We start from the raw sequence: 14923 nt of genomic DNA, 5'->3' as shown, positions 1-14923 counted from the left end.
TAATCTTGTCAGTAGCAGAGATGGGTGTGGAGGATGGGTTGCACTTGAGCATACCAGCATGGCGCAAGAGATCCAAGGAATACTTCTTCTCAGTGAGATAGAGTCCATCAGAAGTATGAGCAACCTCCAAACCCAGAAAATAATGAAGCTTGCCAAGGTCCTTAACAGCAAAATCAGAACGAAGAGCTGATAGAAGATGATCAGCAGCTGGCACTGAGGAACTGACCAGAATAATTTCATCAACATAAACTGGAAGATATATGGTGACAACAGAATGTTGGAAAAGAAATAGTGATGTATCGGCTGTAGATGGAGCAAAACCATGATCATGTAGAACAGTCGCAAGACGAGCATGCCAAGCACGTGGAGCTTGCTTCAGACCATAGAGTGCTTTGTCCAAGCGACAAAGGCGATGAGGACGATTACGATCAACAAAGCCGGGGGGTTGCTGATGACCCACAAGTATAGGGGATCTATCGTAGTCCTTTCGATAAGTAAGAGTGTCGAACCCAACGAGGAGCAGAAGGAAATGATAAGCGGTTTTCAGCAAGGTATTCTCTGCAAGCACTGAAATTATCGGTAACAGATAGTTTTGTGATAAGATAATTTGTAACGGGTAACAAGTAACAAGTGTAAATAAAGTGCAGCAAGGTGGCCCAATCCTTTTTGTAGCAAAGGACAAGCCTGGACAATTTCTTATATGAAGGAAAACGCTCCCGAGGACACATGGTAATTATCGTCAAGCTAGTTTTCATCACGTTCATATGATTCGCGTTCGGTACTTTGATAATTTGATATGTGGGTGGACCGGTGCTTGGGTGCTGTCCTTACTTGGACAAGCCTCCCACTTATGATTAACTCCTATTGGAAGCATCCGCAACTACAAAATAAGTATTAAGGTAAACCTAACCATAGCATGAAACATATGGATCCAAATCAGCCCCTTACGAAGCAACGCATAACCTAGGGTTTAAGCTTCTGTCACTCTAGCAACCCATCATCTACTTATTACTTCCCAATGCCTTCCTCTAGGCCCAAATAATGGTGAAGTGTCATGTAGTCGACGTTCACATAACACCACTAGAGGAGAGACAACATACATCTCATCAAAATATCGAACGAATACCAAATTCACATGACTACTAATAGCAAGACTGCTCCCATGTCCTCAGGAACAAACGTAACTACTCACAAAGCATATTCATGTTCATAATCAGAGGGGTATTAATATGCATAATGGATCTGAACATATGATCTTCCACCAAATAAACCAACTAGCATCAACTACAAGGAGTAATCAACACTACTAGTAACCTACAAGTACCAATCTCAGACTTAGAGACAAGAATTGGATACAAGAGATGAACTAGGGTTTGAGAGGAGATGGTGCTGGTGAAGATGTTGATGGAGATTGACCCCCTCCCGACGAGAGGATCGTTGGTGATGACGATGGCGATGATTTCCCCCTCCGAGAGGGAAGTGTCCCCGGCAGAACAGCTCCGCCAGAGCCCTAGATTGGTTCCGCCTCGTGGCGGCGGAGTCTCATCCCGAAAGCTTGCTTATGATTTTTTCTCGGATGAAAGACTTCATATAGCAGAAGATGGGCACCGGAGGGCCACCAGGGGGCCCACGAGGCTGGGGGCGCGCCCAGGGGGTAGGGCGCGCCCCCACCCTCGTGGCCAAGGTGTGGCCCCCCCTCTGGTATTTTCTTCGCTCAGTATTTTTTATTATTTCCAAAAATAACTTCCGTGGAGTTTCAGGACTTTTGGAGTTGTGCAGAATAGGTCTCTAATATTTGCTCCTTTTCCAGCCAACAATTCCAGCTACCGGCATTCTCCCTCTTTATGTAAACCTTGTAAAAATAAGAGAGAATAGGCATAAGTATTGTGACATAATGTGTAATAATAGCCCATAATGCAATAAATATCAATATAAAAGCATGATGCAAAATGGACGTATCAACTCCCCCAAGTTTAGACCTCGCTTGTCCTCAAGCGGAAGCCGACAACGATCAATATCTCCACATGTTTAGAGATGGAGGTGTCGATAAAATAAAATACGGACATGAGGGCATCATGATCATTCTTATAACAACAACATATATGGATATTGTCATATGATTTCTTATGCTCAAGTAATAATCTATTCACAAGGCAAAGTCTGAATCAGAAACTTCATTGAGAACTAACAAACTATAATCTCAGTCATTGAGGCAATTGCAATTTATCATAACATCAGAAAGAGTCAATATAAGAGCTTTTCAGCAAGTCCACGTACTCAACTATCATTTAGTCTTTCACAATTGCTAACACTCACGCAATACTTGTGGTTATGGAGTTTTAATCGGACACAGAGAAAGATAGGGGCTTATAGTTTCGCCTCCCAACCTTTTACCTCAAGGGTAATGTCAACAATAATAGTTCATGCTAACTTACATCCAATTGGATATATATATCAGGATCTTTCCAACACACTGTGCTTGCCAAAGGATAAAATGTAAAAAGGAAAGGTGAAGATCACCATGACTCTTGCATAAGGTAGAAGATAAAAGTAAAAGATAGGCCCTTCACAGAGGGAAGCAGAGGTTGTCATGCGCTTTCAGGGTTGGATGCACAAAATCTTAATGCGAAAGAACATCATTTTATATTGCCACTTGTGATATGGACCTTTATTATGCAGTCCGTCGCTTTTATTTCTTCCACATCACAAGATCGTATAAAGCTTATTTCCTCCACACTAATCAATCATACATATTTAGAGAGCAATTTTTATTGCTTGCATTGATGACAACTTACTTGAAGGATCTTACTCAATCCATAGGTACGTATGGTGGACTCTCATGGCAAAACTGGGTTTAAGGATATTTGGAAGCACAAGTAGTATCTCTACTTGGTGCAAAGAATTTGGCTAGCATGAGGGAGAAAGGCAAACTCAACATGTTGGATGATCCATGACAATATACTTTATTTCAGATATAAGAAAACATAACCCATTACGTTGTCTTCCTTGTCCATCATCAACTCTTTAGCATGTCATATTTTAATGAGTGCTCACAATCATAAAAGATGTCCAAGATAGTATATTTATATGTGAAACCTCTCTTTCTGTATTACTTCCTATTAATTGCAACGATGACCAAAACTATGTTTGTCAACTCTCAACAACTTTTAATCATCATACTCTTTATATGTGAAGTCATTACTCTCCATAAGATCAATATGATCTCTTTTTATTTCTTTTTATTCTTTCTTTTTCTTTTATTCCCTCAAGATCATAGCAAGATAATCAAGCCCTTGACTCAACACTAATCTTTATTATATAGCTCACGGACTCGATTACATAGAGGGATCATAAAGCAAAACTCAAAACTAAATCATACTAAAACTTTATTCTACTAAATCGAGATATTACTAAAAGGATCGAACTAAGAAACACGGTAAAGATAGAGATGTGATGGTGATACGATACCGGGGCACATCCCCCAAGCTTGGCAGTTGCCAAGGGGAGTGCCCATACCCATGTGATTATATTTCCTTCTTCGGAGGTGTTGGTGTGATATTCTTGGCGATGATACTCCTCAGGATACGATTCTCTTCCTCGAGCTTATTGAGTTGCTGCTTGAGATCCATTATCTCCTTACGGAGCTTACCCGTTGAAAGATCGTGGATGTCGCCTAGAGGGGGGGTGAATAGGCGCTTTAAAATAATTACGGTTTAGGCTTGAACAAATGCGGAATAAACCTAGCGGTTAATTTGACAAGCACAAAACCTACAACAACTAGGCTCGCCTATGTGCACCAACAACTTATGCTAAGCAAGATAAACAACTAAGTGATAACAAGATATATGACAAGAAACAATATGGCTATCACAAAGTAAAGTGCATAAGTAAAGGGACGGGTAAGAGATAACCGAGGCACGCGGAGACGACGATGTATCCCGAAGTTCACACCCTTGCGGATGCTAATCTCCGTTTGGAGCGGTGTGGAGGCACAATACTCCCCAAGAAGCCACTAGGGCCACCGTAATCTCCTCACGCCCTCGCACAATGCAAGATGTCGTGATTCCACTAAGGGACCCTTGAGGGCGGTCACCGAACCCGTACAAATGGCAACCCTTGGGGGCGGTCACCGAACCCGTACACTTTGGCAACCCTTGGGGGCGGTCACCGGTACCCGTCAAATTGCTCGGGGCGATCTCCACAACCTAATTGGAGACCCCGACGCTTGCCCGGAGCTTTACACCACAATGATTGAGCTCCGAACACCACCAACCGTCTAGGGCGCCCAAGCACCCAAGAGGAACAAGCTCAAGGGCACCAAGCACCCAAGAGTAATAAGCTTCTCAACTTCTAACTTCCACGTATCACCGTGGAGAACTCAAACCGATGCACCAAATGCAATGGCAAGGGCACACGGAGTGCCCAAGTCCTCTCTCAAATCCCACCGAAGCAACTAATGCTAGGGAGGAAAAAGAGAGGAAGAACAAGAAGGAGAACACCAAGAACTCCAAGATCTAGATCCAAGGGGTTCCCCTCACAAAGAGGAGAAAGTGATTGGTAGAAATGTGGATCTAGATCTCCTCTCTCTTTTCCCTCAAAAACTAGCAAGAATCCATGGAGGGATTGAGAGTTAGCAAGCTCGAAGAAGGTCAACAATGGGGGAAGAACACGAGCTCAAGAGATGAGGTTCATTGGGGAAGAAGACCCCCTTTTATAGGAGGGGGAAAATCCAACCGTTATGTGCTCAGCCCGCACACGAGCGGTACTACCGCTCCACGAGCGGTACTACCGCTCGGGCGGAAGAAGCAGGGAAACGGATCAACAAAACATGAACCTTGGGGCGGTAGTACCGCTTATAAGCGGTACTACCGCTCACCCCAGCCGTACTACCGCTCGACCGGAGCGGTACTACCGCTTATAGGCGGAACTACCGTGCCATACTGCCGCGCGACTACCGCTGAACCCGACACGAAAAGAGCAGACCCAAAATCGAGTCGGTAGTAGAGCGGTACTGGAGCGGTACTACCGCTTGACGCTACAAGCGGTACTACTGCTGCCACCGCGGTACTACCGCTTGACGCTACAAGCGGTACTACCGCAGGGAGAAAAACAGAACTGCCAAAACTTCTTCATATGAGCTCCGAATTGAGCAAACTCAAGCTTGTTGGATAGAGGAAGACGAGTAGCATCAAAACTCAAGCTTAGGGGGGTAGGGCGCGCCCCCCACCCTCGTGGCCAAGGTGTGGGCCCCTCTGGTATTTTCTTCGCTCAGTATTTTTTATTATTTCCAAAAATAACTTCCGTGGAGTTTCAGGACTTTTGGAGTTGTGCAGAATAGGTCTCTAATATTTGCTCCTTTTCCAGCCCAGAATTCCAGCTGCCGGCATTCTCCCTCTTTATGTAAATCTTGTAAAATAAGAGAGAATAGGCATAAGTATTGTGACATAATGTGTAATAACAGCCCATAATGCAATAAATATCAATATAAAAGCATGATGCAAAATGGACGTATCAGTTGCCTCATGTAAACTTCCTCCTATAACACACCATGAAGAATAGCATTCAGGACATCCAACTGTCGGAGAGACCAGCCACGAGTAACCGCCAAGGACAGTAAGAGGCGAATGGTGGTGGACTTGACAACGGGACTGAAAGTGTCCTCATAGTCAAGGCCATGGCGTTGTTTGAACCTTTAGCAACTAGACGGGCCTTGTAACGCTCAATGGAGCCATCAGAATGTTTCTTCACCTTGAACACCCATTTAGAGTCAATGATATTAACACCAGGAGGAGGAGGAACCAGACGCCATGTTTTGTTGTGAAGGAGAGCATGATACTCTTGTTCCATACCAGCCCGCCAGTGTGGAACACTCATAGCAGCTTGATAATGACGGGGTTCAGAAGTCAGATCCGAAACTGCATGAGCCATACAAGTTGCAAGCCAGTCAAGCGTGCCATCAGTTCGTTTTTCTGGATAGACGATGCCACTCCGACTACGGGTATGTAGTCTCAAGATCATAGGAGCTGGAGCTGGTGGTGGCGACGTCGGGTCAACAGGAGATGCAACGGGTGGTGACGACGACACAGGCGTCGCAGGCGGTGACGCCGGCTCAGACAGCCCATGCGAGAGCTGTGTGGATGGCCCAGCCGAGGACGACCTAGCTGGTGATGGAGCCTCAGGCGAAGGCGAGGCACCGCGTGCAGACGATCCAGGCTAGGATAGCGGCCCAGTCGTGGGCAGACTAGATGGCAACGATGGTTCAACCTGTGGGGATGACACGGCTGTCTCATGTGGGGGCGGTCCAGGTGAGTTCATCCCACGCGGGGGCGCACTAGTCCCATGCACTACTTGGACGGGACTACATGCATGTGCATGCACGTCATGAACCGGACTGCCTGGAGCATCCGAGTCGTCCAGAAGCTCGAGGCGAGCACCGCGATCAGTACCTGCACCATGGTTAGGCAACAAAAGGGGAGAGTATGCAATATCTTCAAATTGGTCAGAAGAAAATATGGTGGGACACAAGGACTGCGAAATGTTGGATTTTTTTTGAGAGGTTGGAAAATGGAAAAGAATTCTCATCAAATATGACATCACGAAAGATTTAGACTCTATTAGTGGATACATGAAGACACTTATATCCTTTGTGTAGGGAACTATAGCCAAGAAAGACACATTTTTTGGAGTGAAACTCAAGCTTACGGTTGTTGTAAGGGCGAAGATGCGGCCAAGAAGCACACGCAAACACTTTCAAAAAGGAGTAGTCAAGAACTTTGTTAAGGAGGACTTCAAGAGGAGTTTTTAAATTAAACACACGTGTAGGAATACGGTTAATAAGAAAACAGGCAGTAAAGAAGGCGTCACTCCAAAAACGAAAGGGAACAGAAGCATGAGCTAGCAAACTTAATCCAGTTTCAACAAGATGACGATGTTTTCGTTCAGTAGCACCGTTTTGTTGATGTGTATGAGGGCAAGACACCCGATGGGAAATTCCAAGCTTCTGGAAAAAAATGTTAAGATTGCGGTATCCCCCCCCCCCCCCCCCCCCATGCTTAAGAAGATAAAGCCATGTAAAGCGACTATAAGCATTTATGAAACTGACATAATAGTTATGACCACTAACAGAAGTTTGGGCAGGACCCCATACATCAGAAAAAACAATCTCGAAAGGATTGTTGACAACCCGATTTGATGAAGAAAACGGAAGTTGATTACTCTTGCCCTGTTGACAGGCATCACACACCGCTATTTCTTTATTACTAGACACCACGAGAAGTTTATGACGATGAAGAACATGACGGACTATTGGAGTAGCTCGATGCCCAAGACGGGAATACCATTGGGACGATGAAACACGAACCCCACTGAAGACTTGAGACTTGTGTAGCATATCCAGAGAGTAAAGACCACAGCGATAGCGACCTCTAAGGAGTATGTCCCGTGTGGCTCGGTCTTTAATAGAAAAATAGAGCGGGTGAAATTCAACAGAGACATTATTATCATAAGTAAGTCGAGGAACAGACAAAAGATTACCAATCCGTTCCTATTTGTGTATGTGGATAAGAGTGGACCAGAAATTCATTTTCACCATCGTATTTAGATGCAGGTGTGTATTATCAGATAAGAATAATGTTGACTTCAATTTAGTGCTGCATAATTTGTATAAATGAAATGAGTAGTTTTTCCTTGTTAATTGCTGGAGTCTTCTGTATTATCTAGATATTGTCATGTTATTTTACTTCCACCGTTTCTATCATTGTTTCAATTTTCTGTTGCTTGGTTGTGAAGATCAACCAACAAGACCGGCAAGTATGTTTTGCTCCAATCGTCGCGCATAGTGCCCTGAAGTGCAGCAATCACCACCCAGAGTTTCTTTTGGACCTTAATGTGCCCAAGCTTGTGCAATAATCTCCTGCAAAGCAGGATCCCTTTCCCACATAATCTCATATATTGCCTCAACCCAGGCTTTCTGGGTCAGTCCTCTAATAAATCATAAGCAACATGCAAAGGGAGTAAGGGACATGATCCGAGCATGGGATGGTGAGATGACGAGCAAATGTATTATCAAACATATTCCTCCATCGCATGTTTGCTACTTCTAGGCGAACTTTCACATTGGAACCTCTCATATTGTCGAAGGTGTGAGGTACACCATTGAAGCCAAGATCAACCAGATAGTGTGACAATTCTCTCCTCTAGGCTCACCATATACACACATCAATCTCCATTGTGGCTCATCTGGACTAGCACAAACATGTGCATCAATAAATCCCTTGTTTGAAGAAACTATCTGCACACTCAATGACTCATGAGCCAATTCACCACGGTTATCTTCACTATATATACCTTCAAAACCTTGCAATCTCAATCTCGATCAGTATCTTTTGATTCTTGCTTTTGATTGGCGTGTCTCGCAGAAAAACACCAAAGTGAGGAAATGTGACTGAACCCTCCATTACCATGTTCCAATCCCCAAGGCATGAAAACTGCATTGTATAGAGCTTATCTCAAAGCGATCTGAACTTGACGTCTTGAGTAAGATCCCACTGCCCATGTTCTTGAAGAACCGGAAGTCACTTCATAACTACCAGACATCTCTAGAAGAAGATCCCACTGATCATGCCACAAACGGTGCACTAAACTAGGAGAAGTTCATATTTAACTCGGAAAACCAGACATCTCTTCTCCTTCCCATGTCCTTTTATAATGAAAACATGTTTCTTCAGTGGCTTTCTAATATCATATTAATCTCACCCGATAGTAATTACCAGCAATGTCTTGTCCACTGTTTTAAAGAGCATAAAACTCACCCACCTTAGTACCTGCTTTCACCAATGGTTCAAACCCGTCCGACAGATCATGGATTTGGATCCATATTTAATTAGCACATTCAGTCCAACCGACGACGCCTTAGTGAATCCATCGTACAGAGAAAACATAACAGGAATGCGACGGAAGTCCATGGAGCACCCTCCATTACCTTGTCTCAATCCCTAAGGCATGAGAACTGCATCGTATAGAGCTTATCTCCAAGCGATCTGAACTTGGCGTCTTGCGCGAGATCCCAGGCATTGCGCTGGTTTAAGAGACATATTCCTAACATAGCAACGAGTGAATTGCGAAAAACCACCACATTGAAGCGTAGGTTTGCAGGAAAGACTCTTCTACGAATTTGTGCCAGAAAACACTGATTTTAGTCCTAATCTTTTGCAAAAAACACTGATCAACCGTTTTATGCATTTTAACCTGGATTATGACATGTGGGGCCCTGGTATTTTTGCATAGTCACCCTTCGGGTAAAAGTACAAAACGCAATCAGCTCCTTGTCGCCGGCCTGCAGCAGAGGCATCGGCGCTCATGGTCCTCGTCGCCAGTCATGGCCACACCGTCCAGAGGGGGGGAAGAGGTTGGCTCATCGGCGTTGGCCGGTGGTGCCGCATCTGGCGGTGGTGGGACGAGCACCAGAGGACGATGCGGTGGCTGGTTCATGCACGCGGCAGCGCTGCTGGCTTGGAGTCGCCATGCACTTGGTACCGTCGGCCACCGCGCGCTCACCGTCGAGGTCGCTGCTTGTTGCAGCTTGCGCGCCGCCGTCGCTGCTTGTGCCGAGCTGCGCGGCGCTGCTGGTGAATTTGGGCTGCCCAGAGAGCAGAACAGCAGCACACCGGCCATGGCTGATGGGTCTCGTCACCGGGAATGGGAGCAGAGAGCACGGCCGCGGCACAAGCGCATCCTCAAGGCGCAGGCGAGCCTGCTCTTGCTGGCGCGGACGCCGAGCAAGGGCGCCAGAGGTTGAGCCCGAGGCGCGGCGCGCAACCCGCTCGGAGGCGGTGGACGCGAAGCCCCTGCTGAACTTGGCGGCCAGGAGGGCGCTTGCGTCTGCTCCGGCAGGTCGCCGCACCGGGCGGTCGCGTAGACGAGCCCTGTCGCCGCCTCCCGCCGCGGCTCGCCGCGGAGTAACGCGCGGTCCGGGTGGCCTACCTGGAGCAGCTGCCCCGACCACCAGTCCGCCTCTAGCGCGCCGACCAGACTACCTCCTATCGCTGCCACCCACGTCCTGTGCCACCACATGCCAGATCCGGCCGGGTCCGATGTTCCCCGCCTCCACAACCCACGTCCAAGGACGGCCTGCGCCAGGATCCGGCGGGCCCAGTCTCCACCACGCCTCGTCCCTCCTCCTTCCCGTCAAGGCGGGTCGAGCTGCACATCGGGGTCGTAGCCGGGAAGGGAGGTGGCGGCGCTGGGAGGGCGGGGGCGCGCCGGGTGGGAGGTGGCGGCGGTGGGAGGCGGGGGCACGTCGGGAAGGAGGTGGCGGCGCGCCGGAGGGAGGTTGAGGAGCAGGGAGAGGGTAGTTTTTTAGGGGAGAATTTTTTTAGGGAGGGGAGGACGTTTTGGCAAAAAGATCGTTAGCCACATCAGCAAATGGTGGGCTCCATCTATCATAATCGTCATCAAATGGGCTAAAGCCATCAACTAGTGTTTTCTGCAAAAGATTAGGCTAAGAATCAGTGTTTTCGGGCACAAAATCGTAGAAGAGTCTTTTCTGCAAATCTATGCTTTAATGTGGTGGTTTTTTGCAATTCACTCCATAACAACATATGCTACAAGAGAAGACATGAGTAATCCCAAGTGCTCCATTAAGCAAACAGATTCCAAGTAACCTGAAGTAAAGATGACGACTGAAGGTTCGACGACGACGACGAATATATAAAGGTAGCACGAAACAAGCATACATACAAATACAGGCAAACACGACGACAAGATATTACGGTATAATACTACATACTAACGGCATGATGAAGAGTAGATATATGTATATATGGCGACCCTGAACTCGATTGGCAGCATAAACCGACGTACGCAAGGAATGGATGAACGGAAAGGATCAGGCTTGGTCGGCGGCGGGCTCCTCCTCCTCCTCGTACTCCTCGGCGGTGGCGTCCTGGTACTGCTGGTACTCGGCGACGAGGTCGTTCATGTTGCTCTCGGCCTCGGTGAACTCCATCTCGTCCATGCCCTCGCTGGTGTACCAGTGGAGGAAGGCCTTGCGGCGGAACATGGCGGTGAACTGCTCGCTGACCCTGCGGAACATCTCCTGGATGGAGGTGGAGTTGCCGACGAAGGTGGAGGACATGGCGAGCCCCACGGGCGGGATGTCGCAGACGCTGGACTTGACGTTGTTGGGGATCCACTCCACGAAGTAGGAGGAGTTCTTGTTCTGCACGTTCATCATCTGCTCGTCCACCTCCTTGGTGCTCATCTTGCCCCGGAACATGGCGGACGCCGTGAGGTAGCGGCCATGCCGCGGGTCCGCCGCGCACATCATGTTCTTGGCGTCCCACATCTGCTGTGTGAGCTCCGGCACCGTGAGCGCGCGGTACTGCTGCGAGCCCCTGGACGTGAGCGGCGCGAACCCAACCATGAAGAAGTGCAGCCGCGGGAAGGGGATCAGATTCACTGCCAGCTTCCGGAGGTCCGAGTTGAGCTGCCCCGGGAAGCGCAAGCAGCACGTCACACCGCTCATCGTCGCCGAGATGAGGTGGTTCAGGTCACCGACTGCATCATGCATCAATGAGTTAACAAGTTCAATTCATTTGATGTCGGATGGATCATGGAGTGGGGGCTTACAGGAAGGGTTGGTGAGCTTGAGGGTGCGGAAGCAGATGTCGTAGAGAGCCTCATTGTCGAGGACCATGCACTCATCGGCGTTCTCCACGAGCTGGTGCACCGACAGTGTCGCGTTGTAGGGCTCCACCACCGTGTCCGACACCTTGGGCGACGGGAACACGGAGAAGGTGAGCATCATGCGGTCAGGGTACTCCTCCCGGATCTTGGAGATGAGCAGCGTGCCCATGCCGGAGCCAGTGCCTCCGCCAAGAGAGTGGCATACTTGAAAACCTGCCCACCGACCAATGCTGGTTAGCAATTCATTTCAGGAGAGGTCCTACTCACTGGACTGAAGAAATGTTCAGGTTTCCTAACCCGATCATGTCTGAGTTTCCCTGTCAAAAAAACTTGATAACAAGACAGACTAACTACTCCTGTCCAATCAGTGGACTAATAATGAAATACATCATCTCCACTGGTCCTACATCATGTGCCTAGTTGTACATTATTACTGAAAATCAGTACTATTTTTCTTTATTCTGCTGTTATGTTCTGATTAGGTTAGGTGTACTAAAATCCACAAATCTCATCTCACATAAATCTGAACTTAGCCATTGAAGTACACATAATTAACAAACTAATCAAGCAAGCAAAACCGCATCTACGGATCTAACCAACAACCATCCGTCCACTGGGTCTGGCAACAGCCTGTCTGGGTGTCCCATTCGCTGCAGCCAACGCCGACAGTATGCCGTTCCTTGATACCGCCTTTCATGTGTTGTTAGGTCGTACAGCATTGTCGGTAATCACCCGCATGATATGTACATGTAGTGCTACATTGTTTGTGTTGTGATGATCGCATCACCCTTCACCGGCAAAAAGAAGATGGCGACATGTGATGCAATGCGATCAAATTGAATGTATATTGGCACTGAGGTGGTCGTATGATCTTGACCGAAAAGTGCAAGTTCTTTGCCACCTAAATTTGTTAGCACTATTTTTAAGTTCACACTTTTACAGACGAATAGTCGATGGCTAGGTGAATTTGCGACGCATGCCTCAAAATGGATTCAAATGCTGGGTCCTTCCCGGACCTCAAGGGGACAGATTGCATGCAGACAACATAAGCAATGATGCAGCTAACGTCATGAAGGAAGATTTCAGGTGTAGCATACTTTCAAAACCTTCACAACTGACATATTTACTTAGCAAAAGTTTTCTAACAGTTGCTGGCTTGATTGATCATTGAACTGAAAAAATCAGACCTCAAGCATATGTGTTACTCTTTAATTTCGCAGACACCTTGATCCCAAAAGCATATAATTGCCATTGGAAATCAAATCAGGCAATATAGAACGATAAGCGCATTATTTGAACAGATGAAATAATCAACGATTAAATCAGGGGTAGAAATGGTACGTACGGTTATTGATTTGCCCAGTTAGTACTTGTCATCTAACTGCATCTATCTATGTCAAAAAAAATAGGTTCACCAAATGGTAAAGATAAATCACGTGATCCATCAACTGAACGATGCTGGATCGGCAAATTATAGACCCCAACTGGGAGCACCGAATCACAATCATGCTGGTTCGTCCCGGACTGCTTGTAAATGCTGCCAAGTTGGCAGAGTTGTTTAGTGTTTAATTACCATACAACTTACTACTCTGGCACTCTGCTGGAAGACAGCAGAGTCTAATAAATGAGAATATAATTATGTCCTTAATTAACAAGAGGAGAAGAACAAGCAACAGTATCAAACATTTTCAATTCCACGGTTCCGATTATATTAGAGAACAAAAACGATACCGTTCCACGCTAATAATCTGGTAAATTTAGGATCACGTTCCCCACTATGATCTAGGGAATTTTACTATATGAATATACGGTTACGATCGAAATGTTAACGATGCCAGGATGGCCGATTCTGTTCCAGAAACAGATCCAGAGAAAAGAATGCGAGGGAGACGACGGGCAGGGGCGTTTGATCATATACCTTGGAGGCAGTCGGAGTTCTCGGCCTCCTTGCGGACGACGTCGAGGACGGAGTCGATGAGCTCGGCGCCCTCGGTGTAGTGGCCCTTGGCCCAGTTGTTGCCGGCGCCGGACTGGCCGTAGACGAAGTTGTCCGGGCGGAAGATGGCGCCGATGGGGCCGGAGCGGAGCGAGTCCATGGTGCCGGGCTCGAGGTCCATGAGGACGGCGCGGGGCACGTAGCGGTTGCCGCCGGCCTCGTTGAAGTAGACGTCCATGCGCTCGAGCTGCTCGGGCGCCGTGCCGGTGTACTGGCCGGTGGGGTCGACGCCGTGCTCGCCGCAGATCACCTCCCAGAACTTGGCGCCGATCTGGTTGCCGCATTGGCCGCCCTGGATGTGCAGGATCTCCCTCATCTTGCGTCGATCGGATTGCGTCGCGTCGCCGGGTGGCTGTTCTTGGGTTGGTTTGTGGAGCGGGGGGCGAGGGAACGTGGGAGGGAGGGAGGGAGGGGAGGGGGCGAGAAGGGAAGCGGGTGGGACGGACGGGTCGTGGGCGCGTCTATATGCCGCGTTTCCAGGTAACCAACGCCCCGACCCCACCCACCCCACCCCTCCCTCTTGCGCTGCTGCTCGCCACTTTCTGCAGTTATTACTACAGGTCTCGTATATGGACCAACTGTTCCATTGCAAGTTTTTTCTTTGGCAAGTTATGCAGTTTTGATGGCACGTTGGTTTGCTCATTTTTACTCCATTCGTGCACAAATACATGTTCTGACTTTTTGATGTATATAGACACATTTTAGTTTATTTATTCCCTCATTCCAGTCCGTATGTGATTCATTTTAAAATACCCAGAGCATCTTATATTTGTGAACAGAGGTAGTAGTTTCAATCACAAAATAGTAACATGGTACATGTACATGTACCCAGTGGCGAATCTAGAAAGAAAATTGAGGGTGGGCTCAAAGTTTACGCTGAGAAAATTAAATGCTCTTGTGAATAAATAATCCTTTTGCGCAAATATACTGAACTTTTCCTAGATTTCTACTAGAAACATGTAGTATTTACTAGAATTTGTTGGAAAATATCAAAGTTTGAACAAAAATTCGAATATGTTCACTAAAATAGTCATTATCTCCCAACTAGAACTAAACTAGCTACTGGCTTAAGGGAAACAACCACTGACTAGAACTAAACTAGAAAGCAATTAGTTCCAGATGATTGACATTTCTACTGATTGGAACTAAACTACATATGCAGAGAAAAAACTAAACTACAACAGCAATCGTCCAAGCACAACACTAAACTTGCTACTGACTAGAAGTCTAGAACTAAACTAC

General features: G+C 47.2%; 1 protein-coding gene across 1 annotated transcript; it reads right to left on the bottom strand.

Annotated features, from left to right (window-relative positions):
- Window positions 1–10616: 10616 nt before the first annotated feature.
- LOC109749085 (tubulin beta-8 chain) lies at window positions 10617–14214 on the bottom strand. The gene is made up of 3 exons (XM_020308075.4): window positions 13604–14214; window positions 11629–11898; window positions 10617–11556 (listed from the first exon to the last, which is right to left on the bottom strand). Exons 1-3 carry the CDS (start codon window positions 13995–13997, stop codon window positions 10886–10888), a joined length of 1335 nt encoding a protein of 444 aa, XP_020163664.1. The 5' UTR covers window positions 13998–14214; the 3' UTR covers window positions 10617–10885.
- Between the last annotated feature and the right edge of the window lie 709 nt (window positions 14215–14923).

The sequence above is a fragment of the Aegilops tauschii genome, chromosome 4 (genome assembly GCF_002575655.3).
Source record: "Aegilops tauschii subsp. strangulata cultivar AL8/78 chromosome 4, Aet v6.0, whole genome shotgun sequence".
Lineage (NCBI taxonomy): Eukaryota > Viridiplantae > Streptophyta > Magnoliopsida > Poales > Poaceae > Aegilops > Aegilops tauschii.
The sequence above is the reverse complement of the archived record's forward strand: the minus strand, read 5'-3'. Positions and strand labels throughout refer to the sequence as shown.

Coding starts and splice junctions, on each gene's coding strand:
- LOC109749085 (XM_020308075.4), bottom strand. CDS start 13,997: ATGAGGGAGATCCTGCACATCCAGGGCGGCCAATGCGGCAACCAGATC. Junction 11,899..13,603: donor GAACTCCGACTGCCTCCAAG/GTATATGATCAA, acceptor GTCGGTGGGCAG/GTTTTCAAGTATGCCACTCT. Junction 11,557..11,628: donor CAAGCTCACCAACCCTTCCT/GTAAGCCCCCAC, acceptor TGCATGATGCAG/TCGGTGACCTGAACCACCTC.